At 55.5% G+C, this 21,306-nt stretch overlaps 1 protein-coding gene across 6 annotated transcripts in view; it reads right to left on the bottom strand.

Moving 5' to 3' along the window:
- LOC144948651 (glutamate receptor ionotropic, kainate 2-like) overlaps positions 1-21,306 on the bottom strand; it is a 109,640-nt gene that overhangs the window by 54,495 nt on the left and 33,839 nt on the right. For all 6 annotated transcript variants that reach the window (XM_078878278.1, XM_078878280.1, XM_078878281.1 and 3 more), the window contains 6 exons: positions 20,662-20,919; positions 16,299-16,480; positions 13,718-13,771; positions 9,576-9,749; positions 3,968-4,111; positions 2,076-2,183 (listed from right to left, as the gene is read on the bottom strand). In XM_078878278.1, the coding sequence (XP_078734404.1) occupies positions 2,076-2,183; positions 3,968-4,111; positions 9,576-9,749; positions 13,718-13,771; positions 16,299-16,480; positions 20,662-20,919 (920 nt within the window). The remainder of the gene's footprint in view (positions 1-2,075; positions 2,184-3,967; positions 4,112-9,575; positions 9,750-13,717; positions 13,772-16,298; positions 16,481-20,661; positions 20,920-21,306) is intronic.

Raw genomic sequence — 21,306 nt, 5'->3', positions numbered from 1 at the left:
CTTGGACAAATTCGTGCATGTGTAATGTATTCTAGATTTCAGGTTTTCGTGACTGCCAGGATCCATATTCTTGGTTTTTTTCGGTAAAGTCACGTGGGTAGAACATAGGAAGGACGCTTGTGTTGCGCCCGAAACGTCGTGATTACATTTATTTGTTTTCATTATATTTTTATTTTTTTACCTACGCGACTTTACCGAAAATCCAAAGAGTATGTGTAATGTATGTTTAATGTTATGTATATTATGTAAATGTAAACTCAATGTGTGTCTATAATTTGCTATACATGTATGTGGATACACACGTATGTTGGCAATGCATCTATAATGCCATGCATGTACATGTTATGGATGTAGAACTTCTTTCGCACCGCACGTAGCCAAACCGTGCTCATCGGAGTTACGGGGAGGGGGAAGGGTAACAAACTAAACACAAAAAGCAGTTCCCAAAGAAACGAGCTTCCAATGCAGATGACGATTTGCAAGTGCACAGAGCTCCCAGTTGCTTCCTCATGTCGGAAGGAAAGAGCGTTCCAGACGGCCGCAGAAACGCGTCTGATGCGGTGGTCGGCTCAGAGCCGCTGCTACGAGCAGCCAAAAGCTGCACCGAGAATCATCACGTGGTGGTCACGCCGGCCGGTACACGTATATGTCGTGGAAATATCACGTGCACACACTAAACAAAGACAAAGATCCCCTGTATAGCCTTGACAGACTGTTGGGGCAAGTGCTGTTAGCGAGCACCTCTGAAGGCCGACACGGCACACGAGGGGGTGATTGGCCAACACCCCGCCCGGCCGCCTTTATCTCCCCAGCGGCGATGTTTACACACCGGACCGGGTACTCATTTGAGGCTGAGTCGACCTAGGGGAGGCCCAGGACCGGTTCAGATAATCGTCACTGGGTGTTGGCCGTGAGCGGGAATCGAACTCGGGTCGCCGGGATCGCAACGCAGCGTAGCGCTAACCGCTACCCCACGCACACGCAGACGTGTGCACATGAACCTGCGTGTGCATCCACGCACGGACACGTGCGTACGGCCTGTGTGCACCACTGGCGCGCCAACAGTGGTGCGTGTGTACACATGGGTGCATGAGGACACGGGTGCCGAAGTGTACACGAGGATGAGATGGGTGTTCGGGTTGACATGTACACGAGTGTACATGGATACAAATGGGTACATGGGTACACGTGGGTACACGAGTGTACATGGGTACACGTGTGTACATGGGTACACGTGTGTACACGAGTGTACATGGGTACACGTGTGTACACGAGTGTACATGGGTACACGTGTGTACACGAGTGTACATGGGTACACGTGGGTACACGTGTGTGCACAGATATACGAGTACACGAGTATATCCGTGCACGCGCGTGCACGGGCACATGCCTGTACTCGTGCATTCGAGCGCACGCAGGCGCAGGGGAGTACGTGTGTGTGCACACACAGGTGCAAACACACAGGTGCACGGTGACACCACGTGTGCACACGTGTAGAGGAACGCGTGGATAGCACACGGGTAAACGGGCACATCAATCCCCGCATACAACAATACCCGTGTACGCAAACACACATATACACAAACACACGTGTGTGTGTATATGTGTGTACAAAGACAATGATACCCCGTATATCCTGTAACAGGCTGTTGGGGCAAGTGCTGTTAGCGAGCACCTATGAAGGCCGGCACGGCGCACGAGGGGGTTGGTGGCCAGAACCACGCCCGGCCGCCTTTGTCTCCCTAGTAGCGACGTTTACACACCGTACCAGGTACTTATTTGAGGCTGAGTCGACCTAGGGGAGGCCCAGGACCGGTTCAGATAATCGTCACTGGCGTTGGCCGTGAGCGGGAATTGAACTCGGGTCGCCAGGTTCGTAGCGCAGCGCGCTAACTGCGACACTACCGCTCCCCACACACACAGACAAAGACAAAGATCCCCCATATAGCCTTAACAGACTGTAGGGGCAAGTGCTGTTAGCAAGCACCGGACACACACACAGACACACACACAGACACGCGCACTTACACACACAGACTCGGGTGGACACGGTCCCCGTGACCCGATGACCTCACCTTTTCGAGTCCGTCCTCTTGGAGGCTCACGATGTCGAGGTCAAAGTCCGTCCTGAGTCCGTTCGTCTTGTTGAAGCGGATCCTGCCCGTGAGTCCATCCCATTGCGTCTGTGGGGGTCACGTCACGTGGGGGGAGGGGGGGGGTCTCACGTGACTGTAGGGTACAGGTGTGTGGCCCGGAGGTCGTGTTCAATTCCACGAAGGCCAGTGACGATTACCTGCACGGGTCCTAGGCCTCCCCAGGGGAATCTCTCCCTGGCCCGCTCAGTGGTGGAGGTCGCGACCCCAATCAACCCTGACCTCTGACCCTCGTGCGCCGTGCCCACTCTTCACCGCTGCTCGCTAACAGCGCTTGTTATGTGTGTGTGGCAGTGCCTCCCCTAGGTCGACTCCGTCTCAAATTAATATCTTGTGCGGTGTGTAAACATCGCCACTGGGGAGACAAAGGCGGCCGGGCGTGGTGCTGGCCACCCACCCCCTCGTGTACCGTGCCGATATTCAGAGGTGCTCGCGAAACAGCACTTGCCCCTACAGTCTGTGAAGGCTCTACGGGGGTTATTTGTCTTTGCAGATGAGCGGTGGCGCAGTGGTTAGCGCACTGCGCCGCGAACCCGGCCAACCCGAGTTTGATTCCCGCTCACGGCCCACATCGTGATGGATAACAAGTCCTGGCGCGGCCTTAAAATAATACCAGACCCTGTCTGTGAAACAAGCCGCATTCCCGTTGAAATTGGACGTAAGCACAGGGAGGGGGAGTGTGGGGGGTGGGTGGGGTGGTAGGTTGGGGGTGTGGGGGGTGTGGGGGGGTGTGGGGGGTGTGGTGGGGTGGTGGGGTGGGGGGTGTGGAGGTGTGGTGGGGTGAGGTGTGGGGGGTGTGGTGGGGTGGTGGGGTGGGGGGTGTGGGGGGTGTGTGGGGTGGTGTGGGGGTGTGGTAGGGTGAGGTGTGGGGGGTGTGGTGGGGTGGTGGGGTGGGGGGGTGTGGGGGGTGTGTGGGGTGGTGTGGGGGTGTGGTAGGGTGAGGTGTGGGGGGTGTGGTGGGGTGTGGTGGGGGGTGGTGGGGTGGGAGATTGTGGGGGGTGTGTGGGGTGTGGTAGGGTGGGGTGTGGGGGGATTGTGGGGGGTGTGGGGGGTGTGGGGGGTGGTAGGGGGAGGTGTGGGGGGGTGGTGGGGGGTGTGGGGGGTGGGGGGTGTGGGGGGTGGGGGGTGTGGTGGGGTGGTAGGGTGGGGGGTGTGGGGGGTGTGGTAGGGTGAGGTGTGGGGGGTGTGGTGGGGGGTGTGGGGGGTGGGGGGTGGGGGGTGTGGTGGGGTGGTGGGGTGGGGGGTGTGGGGGGGTGTGTGGGGTGGTGTGGGGGTGTGGTAGGGTGAGGTGTGGGGGGTGTGGTGGGGGGTGGTGGGGTGGTAGGGTGGGAGATTGTGGGGGGTGTGCGGGGTGTGGTGGGGTGGGTTGTGGGGGGATTGTGGGGGGTGTGGGGGGTGTGGGGGGTGGTAGGGGGAGGTGTGGGGGGGGTGGTGGGGGGTGTGGTGGGGTGGGGGGTGTGGGGGGTGTGGGGGGGTGGTAGGGTGAGGTGTGGAGGGTGTGGTGGGGTGGTGGGGTGGGGGGTGTGGGGGGTGGTGGGTGTGGGGGGTGGTGGGTGTGTGGGGGGGTAGGATGGGGGATTGTGGGAGGTGTGGGGGGGTGGTAGGTTGGGGGGTGTGGGGGGTGTGGTGGGGTGGTAGGGTGAGGTGTGGGGGGTGTGGTGGGGGGTGTGGGGGGTGGTGGGTGTGGGGGGGGGTGGTAGGTTGGAGGATTGTGGGGGGTGTAGGGGGTGTGGGGGTGTGGTAGGGTGGGGGATTGTGGGGGGTGTGGTTGGGTGGGGAGTGGTGGGGTGTGGGGGTGGGGGCGGTGACGTCACCTCTCGGATGAGCGCGATGAGCCGCGGCCCGAACCTCCAGGGCTTGTGGCGGTGGCACTGCAGCGAGCTCACGGTCATGGAGGGAAGTCGCTGCGACGCCGCCGAGACCACGTGCACGGCGTCGTACATGAGGGCCGCGTCCGTCTACACAGACACGCGGACACGCACAGGTGTCACGTGTAGCACACACACACACGTGTCACGTGTGTAGCACACACACAGGTGTCACGTGTAGCACACACACACACGTATCATGGGTGTAGCACACACACAGGTGTCACGTGTAGCACACACACACACACGTGTCACGTGTGTAGCACACACACAGGTGTCACGTGTAGCACACACACGTGTCACGTGTGTAGCACACACACAGGTGTCACGTGTAGCACACACACAGGTGTCACGTGTAGCACACACACACACGTGTCACGTGTGTAGCACCCACACAGGTGTCACGTGTAGCACACACACACGTGTCACGTGTGTAGCACACACAGGTGTCACGTGTGTAGCACACACACAGGTGTCACGTGTATCACACACACAGGTGTCACGTGTAGCACACACACACAGGTGCCACGTGTAGCACACACACACACGTGTCACATGTGTAGCACACACATGTGTCACGTGTAGCACACACACATAGATACCACGTGTAGCACACACACACACGTGTCACATGTGTAGCACACACATGTGTCACGTGTAGCACACACACATAGATACCACGTGTAGCACACACACACAGGTACCACGTGTAGCACACGCACAGGTGCCACGTGTAGCACACACACAGGTGTCACGTGTAGGACACACACGTGTCACGTGTAGCACACATACAGGTGCCACGAGTAGCACACACACAGGTACCCCGTGTAGCACACACACAGGTACCCTGTGTAGCACACACACAGGTACCACGTCTAGCACACACACATAGGTGCCACGTGTAGCACACACACAGGTACCACGTCTAGCACACACACATAGGTGCCACGAGTAGCACACACACAGGTACCACGTCTAGCACACACACATAGGTGCCACGTGTAGCACACACACAGGTACCACGTCTAGCACACACACATAGGTGCCACGTGTAGCACACACACAGGTACCACGTCTAGCACACACACATAGGTGCCACGTGTAGCACACACACAGGTACCACGTCTAGCACACACACATAGGTGCCACGTGTAGCACACACACAGGTACCCCGTCTAGCACACACACATAGGTGCCACGAGTAGCCTGAACACTAAACTATTTTTTTTATTTTACCAGGTCAGGCCCACTGAGCTGAACAGCTCTTTTTCAGAAGCGACCTGGCCACAAATGATAGCTCAACGGCTTATCATCACGTGGAAATGTCTAGCAGCCAAATACGCACGTTGATTCTAAATGCGGAGGGGAAAAACGTAAGGGCCCAGATACAAATCCACGCGACCACGGGGAGAACAAAAATACAGCAGGCATCAGACACGAACCCACGACCTCCTGTATACCCGGCGAGGTAGTTAACATCTCGAAACCTTTGGAACCTTATTTGCCAGTAAAATATGATAATTGTTTTTTTATCCTTCTATCTGGCAACAAAACTGACACCTTTTTTTACAAGGAGTCATGTTTACATAGACCACAATATCTGCAGTCATTGTCTCTAAGTTGTGCGCCTTTTGGCGTCATCTGGTCCAACCCATGTGAGACTAGGCTCTAAGGAAAGCTGTCTCGGGTGTGGACCAATCAACTTCAAGGACAGTGCATATTATCAGAGTTACGTTTTTTGTTTGCATTATGACTGCAGGTATTGTGGTCTATGTAAACATGACTCCTTGTAAAAAAAGGTGTCAGTTTTGTTGCCAGATAGAAGGGTAAAAAAACCAATTATCTCGAAACCTTGTCACGCACACAGAGGTGCAACGGGGAATGACTTTGACTCCCAGATACGCAGCTTTATCCGGCCTGCTCACCATCATAAAGATCCTTAACGATTGTGAGCAGTGGATCTGGGGCTCCGAAAGCACTCATACACACACGCTTCCACTGATACAAAAGATAAATATCTCCCGAATGGCTTTTAACAGACTGTAGGGGCAAGTGCTCTAAGTGAGCACCTTTGAAGGCCTGCACGGGACACGAGGTGGTGAGTGACAGCATCACGCCCGGCCGCCTTTATCTAATCCGTGGCGATGTTTACACACCACACTAGGTACTCATTTGAGGCTGAGTCGACCTAGGAGAGGCCCCTGACCGGTTCAGATTATCATTACTTGTGTTGGCCACCACTCCCCACTCACACACACTCACACTTTACACATTCTCACAGTCACACGCACACACTGTAACAATCTTGTACACTCACACACTGGTCCACACACAAACACTCGTGTACACACACACACACACTCATATACACACTCACACTCGTGTACACACTTGTGCAACCCCTCACACTCCTGCACTCACCCATGCATACACTCCCAATCTTGCACACACTTCTGCACACACACTCATATACACACTCACACTCGTACACACACTCCTGCACACACACTCATATACACACTCACAATCGTATTCACACTGACAATCCTGCAAACACACTCACGCTCCTATACACACTTCTGCGCACACTCACACTCCTGGACACACTTGTCCACACACTCACACTCAAACACACACTCGTACTACTGCACACACCCATGCATACACTCCCAATCTTGCACACACTCCTGCATACACACTCATATACACACTCACACTCGTACACACACTCGCGCACACACTCACACTCATATACACACTCACACTCGTACACACACTGACAATCCTGAAAACACACTCACGCTCCTATACACCCTTCTGTGCACACTCACACTCCTGGACACACTTGTCCACACACTCACACTCCTGCACACACCCATGCACACACTCACACTCCTGCACACAATCGTGCTCACACTCATATACACACTCACACTCGTACACACACTGACAATCCTGCAAACACACTCACGCTCCTATACACACTTCTGCGCACACTCACACTCCTGGACACACTTGTCCACACACTCACACTCAAACACACACTCGTACTACTGCATACGCCCATGCATCCACTCACACTCGTGCTCACACTCATATACACACTCACACTCGTACACACACTGACAATCCTGCAAACACACTCACGCTCCTATACACACTTCTGCGCACACTCACACTCCTGGACACACTTGTCCACACACCCACACTCAAACACACACTCGTACTGCTGCATACGCCCATGCATCCACTCACACTCGCGCACATCCACATCCACATTCTAATTCCCTCGCCTCCCCTCGGCTCTGACTCAAAGCTCGGCCGATGCGCTCCGCCATCTGTGCGGGCGCACGGGGACCGGGCGGCAGGAGGGAGGGAGGGGAGGGAGGGGAGGGAGGGGGGGAGGGGAGGGAGGGAAGGAGGGGAGGGAGGGATGGAGAAAGGGAGGAGAGGGGGGGGAAGGGAGGGAGGAGAGGGGAGGGAGGGATGGGAGGGAGGGGAGGGAGGGAGGGGAGGGAGGGGAGGAAGGGAGGGGAGGAGGGATGGAGAAAGGGAGGGGAGGGGGGGAGGGATGGAGAAAGGGAGGGGAGGGGGGGAGGGAGGGAGAAAGGGGAGGGAGCGAGGGAGGGAGGGGAGGGAGGGAGAGGGGGGAGGGAGGGAGGCAGAAAGGGGAGGGAGGGGAGGGGGGAGGGAGGGAGGGGAGCGAGGGGAGCTCGTGGTAGTATTGCTGTGATTGTTTGTGTTGTTTTTATGCAAAACAAACACAATTCATTTCATTTCCTTCCAGCTGATCCGGGATCAGCAGCGATCCTCACGCAGATACCGCGGCCCAGACGTGGAAATCTGAGCGATTCCCAATGCCCCATCCCCCTGTTCCCCAAATCCCCACCCCCGCAACCCTCCCACCCCTTCTCCCTCCCCCAATGCCCCCCCCCTACCCCCAATCCCAACTCATCCACTGCCCCCCCCCCCCACTCCTCAACTGCAGTCCTTCCCCTGCTCTCTTCACGCGCACCACGCGGTTTTTTGTTTAATCACGTGGTGGGATCACGGGGGTTCTGGGGGTAGGGCCGCTAGAGATGGATTCACTCGGGGGGGGGGGGGGGAGACGCGGTGGAGGGGGGGGGGGTCCCAGGGGGAGCGGAGGTGGGGGGGGGACGCACTCTGCATGGAAGCGCTTAAACTCGATTAAACTCGACAAATATCTGCAAATGAGTCCCTGTGGGAAGGGGGGGGGGGGAATAAAGAGCCGCGTGGTGGGGGGGGGGGGGGAGTTGGGGGGGGGTAGTTGCGGAGGGAGATGAGGGGCGGGGCACAACCCTCTCCCCCCCCCCCTCTCTTCTCCATCCTCCCCGCACTCCACCTCATCCACGACGGAGCGAGCATGAGGACATCCTTCAATCCGGCGTCTGCGCGCGCCTTAATTACAAAGAGGATGTGTGGGGGGGGTGGGTAGGTGGGGGGGTGGGTGGCAGAATTGGGAGTTGTGAGATGAGAGCGCGGGGAAGTGGGGGGAGAGAGGAGGGGGCCGACGGGAGGGGGGGGGCGTGGTGAGGGGGGAGGGGTAGCGGGGGGTAAGGGGTGGGAGCCCCCCCCCCGTGTGTGCTGGGATTTCTCGCTCGATGCACGCGTTTGTAGGGATTGATTGCGCCCGAGCGCTGATAAAAGCGGCCGCGTGCGCCGGGAGGCATTGATTGAGCGGGGCCGAGATCCCGGAGATGGCGCGCGTGGAGGGGCTGGGTGGTTAGGCAGAGAGAGAGAGAGGATATGGAGATGAGGAGGAGATGCTGGTGGTGATGATAATGATGGTTAGCATTGAGGATGATGAGCATGATGATGAGGAGGAGGTTATTATTGTCAATTATGATGATACCGAGGGGGTAATGATGTGGCCGAAAGGGATCATGGGATGATGTCATAGGGGTGATAATGGTGGCGTCTATGGGATGATGCTAATACTACACGGACGAGTACTTTGATGGCGCTGATAAATCTTGCTGCCGACGACGACGACGATAGCACCGTCAAGATTGACCTCGTGACATCTCTCCGTCTAAACCAGATCAAACCTCCTGTACATCACGTGACTTGCGCGTGACCACTCTCCCCCCCCCCTCTCCTCCCCGCCCCGCCCCCTGTGAGAACAGACGCCGCTCCTCCATGCAGCTCACTTCTGCTTTCTCCTCTTCCCTCCTCTACTCTCTCATCATCATCGTCACCATCTCATCATCGTCACCCTCTCATCATCACCCACGTCTCGTCCCGGTCATCCCCCCCTCACCTCCTCCCTATGCTCCTCTCCCCCGCGCCCTCTTTGTCTCTCTCGTGTTCCTCCTCCTCCCTCTGCTCACCCCTCGTGACTCCTCTGCTCCCGTTCCTCCGCTCCTCCTCCTCCATCATTTTCCTCTCATCCCCCATTCCTCGCCTCCTCTCACGTCCCTCTCCCTGCGCCGCGGGCGTTACGTCCGTGACTCCCTCCTCGTGGTGGCTTTCTCGCTGGGAGCAAAACTACAAAGCGTGCACCCCCCCCCCTTCTCCCTCCCCCTCCCAGTACCGTCATGATCCCGTCGAGCAGACCGGACTCGGGCCGCGGCGCCGCCTGGAGGCGCTCCATGGTCCACTTCTCGATGGTGGAGGCCACGTAGGAGCTGTCCGTGTTGAGGATGCGGAACCCGGTCATGTTCACTCCCGTGTAGCGGTAATTCTCCATGTTCAGAGCCAGCATGTCCTGGGGGGGGGGGCAGGGCAGGTGGTGGGGGGGGGCAGAGGGTGGGGGGGGGGGCAGGGGGTGGGGGGAAGGGCAGGTGGTGGGGGGGGGCGCCAGGGATGCACGCCAAGACGAGAAGGTTGGCACCGGTGGAGTCTGAACTAAACCGGTGGAGTCAAAGGTCACGCAGGGGTCACGCAGGGGTCCGGCGGGGTCACGCGGGCGACATGGGGGGGGGGCATTGATACACGCGGGGTCATACACGCACATGCAGACAATTCCACATTCCTCTGACGGGACAGCCAATGTTGACTTGGCCCACAAAGTGTTATCCCTTTTACCGACCACCCGGAGGGAGTTGATGCTGATGGGCCGAGTCAACACAGAGCCGCCCGCCCTGCCGACGAGCACCCTGGCCGGTGCAATGCCCAGTGACGATTATATTATCTGAATCGGTCCTGGGCCTCCCCTAGGTCGACTCAACCCTCAAATGAGTACCTGGTGCAACGTGTAAAAACTTTGCCACTGGGGGGAGACAAAGGCGGCCGGGAGTGGTTCTGGCCACCCACCCCCTCGTGTGCTGTGCCGGCCTTCATAGGTGCTACTCGCTAACAGCACTTGCCCCAATGGTATGTTAAGGCTATACGGGGGATCATTGTCTTTGTGTTTTTTTTTGGGGGGGGGCACAGAGGGGGAGTCACGGCGAAGCAGTGGGGAGACAGAGGGAGAGGTGGGGAGGAGATCGAGGGGGGGCAGGTAGAGATGGAGGGGGAGCAGGGGCCAGAGAGAGGGGGGGCAGGTAGAGATGGAGGGGGAGCAGGGAGCAGAGAGAGGGGGGGCAGGTAGAGATGGAGGGGGAGCAGGGGCCAGAGAGAGGGGGGGCAGGTAGAGATGGAGGGGGAGCAGGGGGCAGAGAGAGGGGGACCAGGGGGCAGGTAGAGATCGAGGGGGGGCAGATCGAGATGGAGGGGGAGCAGGGGGCAGGTAGAGATGGAGGGGGGGCAGGGGGCAGAGAGAGGGGGGGGGCAGGACGGTGAGTCCGCGCTGGGGGTGGAGACAGAGACGGGAGCAATGATCACTCAGTGGGAGAGCCAAAATTGGGCTGACGTGAGATCGCCCCCCCCCCCGCACTAATGGATCGCGGCATCACGCCTCCCCCTTCCCCCTGTCCCCCCCCCCCACACCTCCCCTCCCCCCGCGTTCCGATGCTGAGAAGCTGGGGAAGCGGCCAAGTTGAATCTGAGAGGTCATCACGGACTATGCCACTGACGCGATGACGACAGACGGACGATGACGATGGCGATAATGAGGTTGGTACGTTGATGGACACACGCTAGTTGGAGATTGATGATGGTCAAAGTTGGATGGCGATGATGCTGCTGGTGATGATGGTGGTGATGTTGGTGATGTTGGTGATGATGGTGATGACGGTTGTGATGTGGTGATGATGGTGATGGTGGTGATGACGGTTGTGATGTTGGTGATGATGGTGATGATGGTGGTGATGATGGTGATGGTGGTGATGATGGTGGTGATGGTGGTGATGTTGGTGATGACGGTTGTGATGTTGGTGATGATGGTAATGGCGGTGATGATGGTGATGGTGGTGATAATGGTGATGGTGGTGATGATGGTGATGGTGGTGATGGTGGTGATGATGGTGGTGATGGTGATGACTCTCGTCCCCTGCTCTGGTCTCATCCTGGGTGTTGCGCTGGGACCTTCCTCGCAGCTGCTCTTGAATGTGTGGTTGTGTTGGTGGTTGTGTTGGTGGTTGTGTTGGTGGTTGTGTTGGTGGTTGCGTGTTTGCGGTTGTATGTTTCTGGGTGTGTGGTTGTGTTGGTAGTTGTGGTTGTGTGGTCCTGGGTTTGTGGTTGTGTTGGTGGTTGTGTGGTTCGGGCCGGTAGTTGCGGTTGTGTGTTTGTGGTCGTGTCGGTGCAGTTGTGTGGTTGCATTTGGGTCAGGGCAGGGGTCGTCAATCTTTCTAAGTAGAAGACAATTTTTTTTTGCCTTTGACCAAAATCTTTCTCGAGCCGCACCCCACGCAGAACTGCGTGTGCACAAACACAACCATAGCAGCAGGCATACAGCAGATGACAACACACATTCTCACTGAAATAAACAAAACATCTCACGGAATAAACTGCGTCTATTTAGGTTATTTACCCCTTTAGCTATTCGTTAACAACACAGTTTGGCTGTTGTACATATTGTTGTCACCAAGACATTCCATAGTGACCCCCATTTCCATATTTAATAAATTATCTTTAAGGTAAAATTACGTTTAAGGGTTTTTTTCAACGGCTGACCACAAAGGGAGCCGGCCAAAAAGCCACATGGAGTGGAAGCCAAAGAGCTACAAGGGGTGGAAGCCACAGAGCTGTCGCAGGCGGCCTCGGAGCCGAAGATTTGCCGGCCCCTGGGTTCGTGGGGGACGGTGGTGTAGCGGTCATCTGCGCACTCGCCCACACGAGTTCGATTCCCGCTCACGGCCAACACCAGTGACGATTTTCTGAACTGGTCCTGGGCCTCCCCTAGGTCTACTCAGCCTCAAATGAGTACCTGGTGCGGTGTGTAAACATCGCCACAGGGGAGACAAAGGCGGCCGGGGGTGGTGTTGGGGCTGGCCACCCACCGCCTCGTGTGCCGTACCGGCCTTCACAGGTGCAACTCGCTAACAGCACTTTGCCTCAACAGTCTGTTACAGGCTATACGGGGGATCTTTGTCTTTGTGTAGTAGTAGTAGTGTTGGGGTAATGGTGTGGTTGTGGTGGTCGTGCTGTGGTTGTGTTGTGGTTGTATGCTTGTGTTGTTGTCGTGTGTTTGTGTTGTGGTTGCGTTGTGGTTGTTGTTGTGTGGCCGTGTTGTGGTTGTGTTGTTGTTGTGTGTTTGTGTTGTGTTTGTGTTGTGGTTGTGTTGTGGTTGTTGTTGTGTGGCCGTGTCGTGGTTGTGTTGTTGCTGTGTGGCCGTGTCGTGGTTGTGTTGTGGTTGTTGTGTAGCTGTGTCGTGGTTGTGTTTTGAAATCGGAGGTCGATTTCGCTTGCAGCTAAAACACGGAGCGCGGTGAGGAGGGGGATAGGGGGGGGGGCGAGTGGGGGGAGGGGGGCAGGGTTCGGCTGGCCACTGAAGGGGGGACCTGTGAAAAAGTGAGTCCGCGTGTGTGTCAATACGTGTGTGTGTGTCAGTGTGTGTGTGTCAGTGTGTGTGTGTCAGTGTGTGTGTGTCAGTGTGAGTGTGTGAGTATGTGTGGTTATATGTGTGTATGTGTGTGTGTCAGTTTGTGTATGTATGTGTGCTTATATGTGTATCAGTGTGTATGTGTGTGTCAGTGTGTGTATATATGTGTGGTTATATGTGTGTATGTGTGTGTGTGTGTCAGTTTGTGTATGTATGTGTGCTTATATGTGTGTCAGTGTGTGGGTGTGTGTCAGTGTGTGTATGTATGTGTGCTTATATGTGTGTGTGTGTCAGCACTTGTCCAAAGGGTGCGTTAAAGCCGACACGGGACAGCATTGCCTGTGCACATACGATGTACACGTGTGTCTGTGTGTACGTGCGTGTGTGCATGCGTGCGTGTGTTTGTGCCACGCGCTCCCACGCACGCACGTGCACATGTGATGTACACGCGATGTACACGTGTGTGTGTATGCGTGTGTTTATGCGTGCGTGTGTTTGTGCTGCACGCTCACACGCACGCACGTGCACATGCGATGTACACGCGACGCGCATGCGATGTACACGCGTGTGCGTGTTTGTGCTGCGCGCTGGATTTCCTGGCCCAGGATCAATTCGCGCATTCAATCAACGAGGCCTTGAGTCCCTCCCGCCCACAGCCCCTCCCCTCCCACCAGCCCCCCCCCTCTCCCCCAGTGGTGCTGACGAAGCCCCCGTTGCGCGAGTCGCGTTGCCCCGCGGGAGCTGACAAAGCACGGCCCCCCCCCCTCCGATCCGGAGCCCCCCCCCCCCCCCGTGTTCTCCCTACGACGCACCAGTGTGGTAAAGATGTAGTGGTAGTATTCAGTCATCATCCCCATGGACAGCGCCTGGGGGGGAGGAACAGGGAACAGGGGACAGGGGAGGGGGAGGGCAGTCAGTCGCACCGCCTCCTCGGCTGCAACGGCGGTGGACAGGGAGGGGGGCGGTGGAGGATGGGGGGGCCGGAGTGATGTTGATGAATGAGATGATGTAACTGCGTGACGGGGGCAGGGGGGGTGCGATGTGCGGTGATGGGGAGGGAGCAGATGAAAGAGTGTGGTGTGTGTGGGAATCGCCGTTATATCGTCGTCGTCATCATCATCATCATTCGCTTAAGCAACCATCATCAGCAGCAGCAGCACCATCGTCATCATCATCCGCTTAAGCAATCATCATCATCAGCACCATCGTCATCATCCAGCATATAACATCGTTCGAGCACTCTGATAATCATGATGCGGTCATCTAATACAAATCGCACAATCATTAAGTTCCAAAGATGACCATCCTCACCATGAATGAACGTTATCCAAATCATCATTATACCCTAATCATCATCACCTTCCTAAATATCCAATCAAAAAATGCAACTATATTGAATCATCACCTCTAATTCGCCCACATCCTCATCTTCCACAAGATATACAACACCATCAAACAAATATTACGATTATCCAACCACCACCATCATCATCATAACCTGCTCATCATCCAACGATCACCATCTGAATATGACTACAGTGGTAAGCCCAGCGTGTCACCCTGCTGAGTTATCCGCTCATCGCTCTCGCAAAGAGAGAGCGAGGGGACGACTCAGCGGCGCCAGGGGGAGGAATCCCAGACGATTCCCAAGCTCTGCGGTCCTCGATATATTCATATGCTTACGCCAATTAACGAGTGTGTGTGTGTAATTTCGATTTAAAGCTTTCGTGACTGCAGGGATTCATCTTCTTGGTTCTTTCGGTAAAGTCACGTAGAAGGGAGGTAATAAAATAATAAAAATAAAACATAACAAAAATAATTCTCACGACGTTTCGGCCACAACGCAAGCAGCCGTCCTCACGTGACTTTACCGAAAGAACCAAGAAGATGAGTGTGTGTGTGTGTGGTGTATACGTGTGGCAGGAAACCCGAGCACCCGGAAAAAAACCTATGCGTGCGAGGGGGTGACACTCGATCCCCGTACAGATGGAACAAGTGGAGTCCACACTCAGCTTTACTGCCTTCTCCTGGCGAGTCAGGGCACGAGACCTCATGGACGCTCCACGGCGGAGGGAGTTTCGCAGCATCTCGGTGTGATCCACCGACCCTCACAGTGCTGGGGTTACAGGTCTATCGCTGTGTGGGGTGTTCATCATCTTATCTAACCTTGTATCTAACCACCACCACCATCATCATCATCCAACCTATTTCATCATTCAACCATCCTCATCAATGATATCATCTATTCATCCTAACATTGAAATTCATCATCTAACAATTATCATCAATAATATGATCATTATCGACTTTACCATCATCATCCAATATATTTAATCATTTAACATTATCATCGTCACCCTCTACTTATCATCCAATACATATCAGCATCATCATACAACCATAATTTAACCTCGATCATCGCCGCCACGCCACCATCACCACCATCACCACCATCACCACCATCACCACGAGGCGATGTTCCCTCCTCTCTTCTCCGTGCATTGCGCGAATCTCTGACTCTGAGCCCACGTCGCGCTCCGGTAACGATGTGTGTGTGTTTTTTTTATCTGCCCTCCCTCCCTCTCTCTCTTCTCTCCCTGGCACTCTCGCTGTGCGGGGTATTCATCAGTGTCCTCTCTCGCTCGTCCCAACGTCTCCCCCGCGCGCTTCACCGGGACGAATTATTTACAGCGACTAATCCGCGGCGAAATGCGGCACCATCACGGTCCCACGATGGTGTCGGCGGTGATGGTGCTGCTGCTGCTGATGATGATGCTGATGATATGGTGATGCTGGAACAATGATGGACAGATGGCCAGGAGTAGAAACAGGCGTCCGATGGGAGACCGGCCGCCGTGTAGAGACGGAGCGGTGACAGATGTCAGAGATGGGCTTTCATCCAGCAGTGGATTGATGATAGCTGCTGCTGCTGATGATGATGATGATGATGATGTGGACGCCACTGGCTGATGAGCATCACGACCGTGGTTGCGGCTGACTCGAAAGTAGCGGTCCGAGTGACGTGCTGGTGTGCATTAAAAAATAAAAAAAATCTGGACCGTGACGCCGGCACACGATGGGCAACTCTCGCGAACGGCGTCACAGGATCTTGAACGCGCACCCTGCAGCAGACGGCAGGTCGTGGATGTATGGCTAACATGCAGACCGCAGCGATAGCCGGGGTGGCCGCGGGATTTCGAACCGGGAACCTCCACAGGGGCAAACGCCCTGCCGCTGGGACATCTCCCCATAAATCTCCTGGCCCCATCACCGACTCGCCCCATCACCGACTCGCCCCATCGCCGACTCGCCCCATCGCCGACTCGCCCCATCACCAACTCGCCCCATTACCGCCATCGCCCCATCACCGCCACCGCCGCCGTCGCCCCGCACCTGCTTGAGGATCTCTGCCGCCGTGGTGTGGCTGCAGTCGAAGATGACGTGGAACTCCTTGGCGCGCTTCATCTCACGCAGGAGCGGCCGCGCGTCCTTCGTGCCCGTGGGGAGCTGCCGGATCTTGAGCCGGATGCTGTAGCGCGACGGGGCCTTGATCAGCTCCTGTAGCCTGATGAGACCTGGCAAGGGCGAAACCAGCAGCGGCAGTAGCAGCAGCAGAACAACAACGACCGGTATCGCGGTGATCGCGATACATCGCGGTAACCGCTAGCTTGATCACGCGTGTCTGTCCTGGGTCAGGGTTTCTATTTCTTGATCATCGTCGTCGTCGTCGGCATCGTCACCACGTGGTAGCGACGCGCCTAATCGTCATAATCACCGGGCAGTATTCATCATCATGATCATGCATTCATCATCTTGCTGGGGCGGTCTCTAACAACAACAAAAACGACGGGGATTGGGGGTCGCCCGCTGCACGGAGACGCGGATCGCTGCTGGCAGAGCGGAGCAGGGTGGGGGGGCCCGGGTGGGGGGGGGGGGCCCGTGGGGGGGGGGGGACGCCTGCCGTGAGTGGCGCTGCTGCTGCTGCTGAACGCGGTTCGTGTGACAGCCCCATTGGTCGCAGTCCCACCGCTCACCCCCTACACAATCACCCCCTACACACTCACCCCCTACACACTCACCCCCTACACACTCACCCCCTACACACTCACCCCCGACATACTCACCCACACATTGATCCACACTTTCACCCACACACTCGCTCACCCACACACTCACCCACACACTCACCCACTACATATACTCACCCCCTACACATACTCACCCCCTACACACTCACCCACACATTGATCCACACATTCACCCACACACTCGCTCACCCACACACTCACCCACACACTCACCCACACACTCACCCCCTACATACTCACCCACAAATTCACCTGCACACTCGTATACTCACCTACACACTCACCCCCCACTCCTTCGCCCTCCACTCCCTAGCCCCCCCCCCACTCCCTAGCCCCCCCCACTCCCTAGCCGCCCCCCCCTCAAACTCTCTATCCCCCCATTCCGTCGCCCCTCACACCCTCGTCCCCCACTCCCTCGCCCCCCACTCCCTCGCCTCCCACTCCCCCGCCCCCCACTCCCTCGCCCCCCCACTCCCCCGCCCCCCCACTCCCTCGCCCCCCCCACTCCCCCGCCCCCCACTCCCTCGCCCCCCCACTCCCCCGCCCCCCACACCTGAGCGCCCAGGAGACACGCGGTTGTTATTTATTTATTACTCAGCAGCAGCAGCGGTGGCGGTGGCGAAAATGGGAATTTTATTTTTAATCCAAATCGGATTGGTGGGTAGGGTCGCCATCCCGGGGGGCCTGCTAGCCGCGAGCCCCCCACAGTTCCACCGCAGCGCGGATTACAGCCTCCCCCCCTCCCACCCACAACTCTCCCCCACCCTCCCTATGCCCCATCTCCCCCCGCGCCGCCACCACCACCACCACCACCTCCCCAGTGGCGTCCTCTGCGTGCAGTTGTGTCCTCGGCAAGTCTCATCTCACGGAGTGAACTCCGAGACGGCATCCGCAGGAGCTTCAGGCGCCCCCCCCACCACCACCACCACCACCCCCCCCCACCACCCCCCCACCACCCCTCCCCCATACAGCCAAGAAGGTTCACCCCACACAGGGACCCCCTTAGCATCATCATCAGCATCATCACCGTGGCTCATTTTAAACAATCATCAGTTTTGAATCGGTGTGTGTGTGTATGTACTGCTGTAAACGTATTAATCAGAAGACAAATATACCCCGTATAGCCTTAACAGACTGTTGGGGAAAGTGCTGTTTAGCGAGCACCTGTGAAGGCCGCACGGCACACGAGGGAGTGGGTGGGCCAGCACTACTCCTGGCCGCCTTTGTCTCCCCAGTGGCGATGTTTACACACCGCACCAGGTATTCATTTGTGGCCGAGTCGACTTAGGCGCGGCCCCGGACCGGTTCAGATAATCGTCACCTGGTGTTGGTGTCCGTGATCGGAAAACGAACTCGGTTCGCCGCGATGGTAGTGCAGCGCGCTAACCACTACGCCACCGCTCCCCACGATCCCCGTACGAACGCTGCCTAGTACACAACTCAGCATTGCGACTCTGCTGCTGCTGCTGCTGTTGAAGGACGTGGACACGAAACGAGGACTCGGACATCAAGTGGATTGGACAACACACACGCGATTTGAAGCTTTCGTGACTTGGGTTTTTTCGGTAAAGTGACGTATTTTATCATTTTATTTTTATTATTAGAAATAAAATTATAAATCACAATTTATAATTGTATTTCAATTATTATTTATATGATTAATATTTTATTATTTCTTTATTTATTTTTCCCTACGTGACTTTACCGACAAAACCTAAGAGTATGAACACACACGCAATTTGAAGCTTTCGTGACTTAGGTTTTTTCGGTAAAGTGACGTATTTGATCATTTTATTTCTATTATTAGAAATAAAATTTGAAATCACAATTTATCATTTTATTTCTATTATTAGTTATATTATTCATAGTTTGTTATTTATTTATTTATTTTTACCTACGTGACTTTACCGACAAAACCTAAGAGTATGAACACACACGCAATTTGAAGCTATCGTGACTTGGGTTTTTTCTGTAAAGTGACGTATTTTATCATTTTATTTCTATTATTAGAAATAAAATTATAAATAAAATTTACTAATTTTATTTCTATTATTATTTATATGATTAATATTTTATTATTTCTTTATTTATTTTTCCCTACGTCACAATCACTGAAGTCGTCCTCCTGCAGCGGAGGATCGCGAGCGTCCACCTTCTCACGCCGTCTCCCGTGTCACCCCCCCCCCCCCCCCGGTGTCTACCCCCACCCCCACCTCCCCTCCCTCTCGTGCCTGCGCTGTCCTGGCAGTCGACTGAATACCACGGCCGCAGCTGCTGTAGTTAGGGGCCGTCCATAAATGACGTCACGCGATTTTGGACGATTTTTTTACCCCCCCCCCCCTCGTCACGCAGCGTCACAAAAAGTCAGACCCCCCCCCTCAAATATGACGTCACAAAGCTCTGCCCCCCCACCCCCCCAAAATAAAACATGCTTCAAATCGCTTTAAACTATTGTCATTGTAGTCCGTATCTTCTTGGTTCTTTTGGTAAAGTCACGTAGTTACCGCAAGAACCAAGAAGATGAATCCCTGCAGTCACGAAAGCTTTAAATCGAAATTGTAGTGCGTATTTAATGTGGCGCTGCACTCTGATGTTGTACGAGTGTTGTTATAACAATTAGTGTTCTTATAACAATTCTATATTTATTTAAAGTTGCGCATTTTGATGTGACGTCACATTTCTCAACCCCCCCCCCATCACACATAGTCACAAATATCTAACCCCCCCCCCCTCCCCTAGTTGCGTGACGTCATTTATGGACGGCCCCTTACACACGAATTCATCTCCTACCGGGGGCGGAGGAGATCGGGTGGGGATACCCCCGCAGAGGCGTAGTTGGGGGGGGGGGGGGCAGGGGGGTACACGTGTCCCCGGGCGCCAAGGTAAAGGGGCGCCAACATGAGGCTTACAACGTCACATTAGAACTTATTGCGGCGGGCGCGGCAGCCTGAAACTACTGCACAAATCTACACCTCAACCTCAAAGTTTATATATCCCGCCACACACAGCCTACATGTCATGTAATTACATTTTGGTACGTGATTGAACGGGGGGGGAGCGCCAATTGTATCTGTTCGTCCCCGGGCGCAAAATATCCTAGCTACGCCTCTGTACCCCCGTGCGCCACCATGTCCGTCCAATATCCATATTCTTAGCTTTTTTCGGTAAATCACGTAGGTAAAAAAATTAAAATTAATAAAATTAATAAAAGTAAAATAAAATCAAAATCACGACGTTTCGGAGGCAACACAAGCCTCCGAAACGTCTAAAGATAAAATAATAAATTCAAATTTTAATTTATTATTTTATCTTTAGTCTAAAGATAAAATAATAAATTCAAATTTTAATTTTTATCTTTAGACGTGACTTAACCGAAAGAACCAAAGAATAATAAATTAAAATTGTAATTTATTATTTTATCTTTAGACGTGACTTAACCGAAAGAACCAAAGAATAATTCCTGCAGTCACGAAAGCTCCAAAAATTAAGATTACTTTTATTAATTTTAATGTTTTACCTACGTGACTTTACCGAAAAAAACCCCCTAAGAATATGAATCCTTGCAGTCACGAAAGCTTCAAATCTAGTCCAATACACCTCCCTCCCAAGCGGTGTCTCCCCCCCCAACAGCTCCCCTTGCCCCCCCCACCTCTCCCCACCGCGTGTACCGGTGCTGTCCTGGTAGACGACGGTGACGAGGCGCCAGTGGAAGTGCTGCACCAGCTCGAGGATGGCTCGCGACAGCGACGCGTACTCGGGGTGGAGGTTGGCGTAGAAGGCGTCACGTGAGCGCGTCACGTGCTGCTTCCACGCGCTCTGCACGTGCGGCACCTCGAGGGCGCTGCAGATCGACTGCACCGAGTTGGCCGACGAGACGTGCGGCGGACCGAAGATGGAGGCGACGCCGAGGGACAGCTGGTCGCACGCTGTGGGTTTGGGGGGGACGGGGGGGGACGGGGGAGACACGGGGGAGAGACGGGGGAGACACGGGGAGACAAGGGGAGATACTGGGAGACGGGGGGAGGCACGGGGAGACACGTGGGGAGACACGGGGGAGACACGTGGGGACATGGGGAGACACGTGGGGAGACACGGGGGAGATACGGGGGAGATATGGGGAGAGATGGCGGAGACACGGGGGGACATGGGGGAGACACGGGAGAGACACGGGGGAGATACGGGGGGAGACACGGGGGAGACACGGGGGAGACACGGGGAGACACTGGGAGACACGGGGAGGCACGGGGAGACACGGGGAGGCACGGGGAGACACGGGGGAGACACGGAGGAGACACGGGGAGACACGGGGAGAC

Source organism: Lampetra fluviatilis, chromosome 50 (genome assembly GCF_964198595.1).
Source record: "Lampetra fluviatilis chromosome 50, kcLamFluv1.1, whole genome shotgun sequence".
Classification (NCBI taxonomy): domain Eukaryota; kingdom Metazoa; phylum Chordata; class Hyperoartia; order Petromyzontiformes; family Petromyzontidae; genus Lampetra; species Lampetra fluviatilis.
This window is presented reverse-complemented; position numbering and strand designations above follow the sequence as displayed.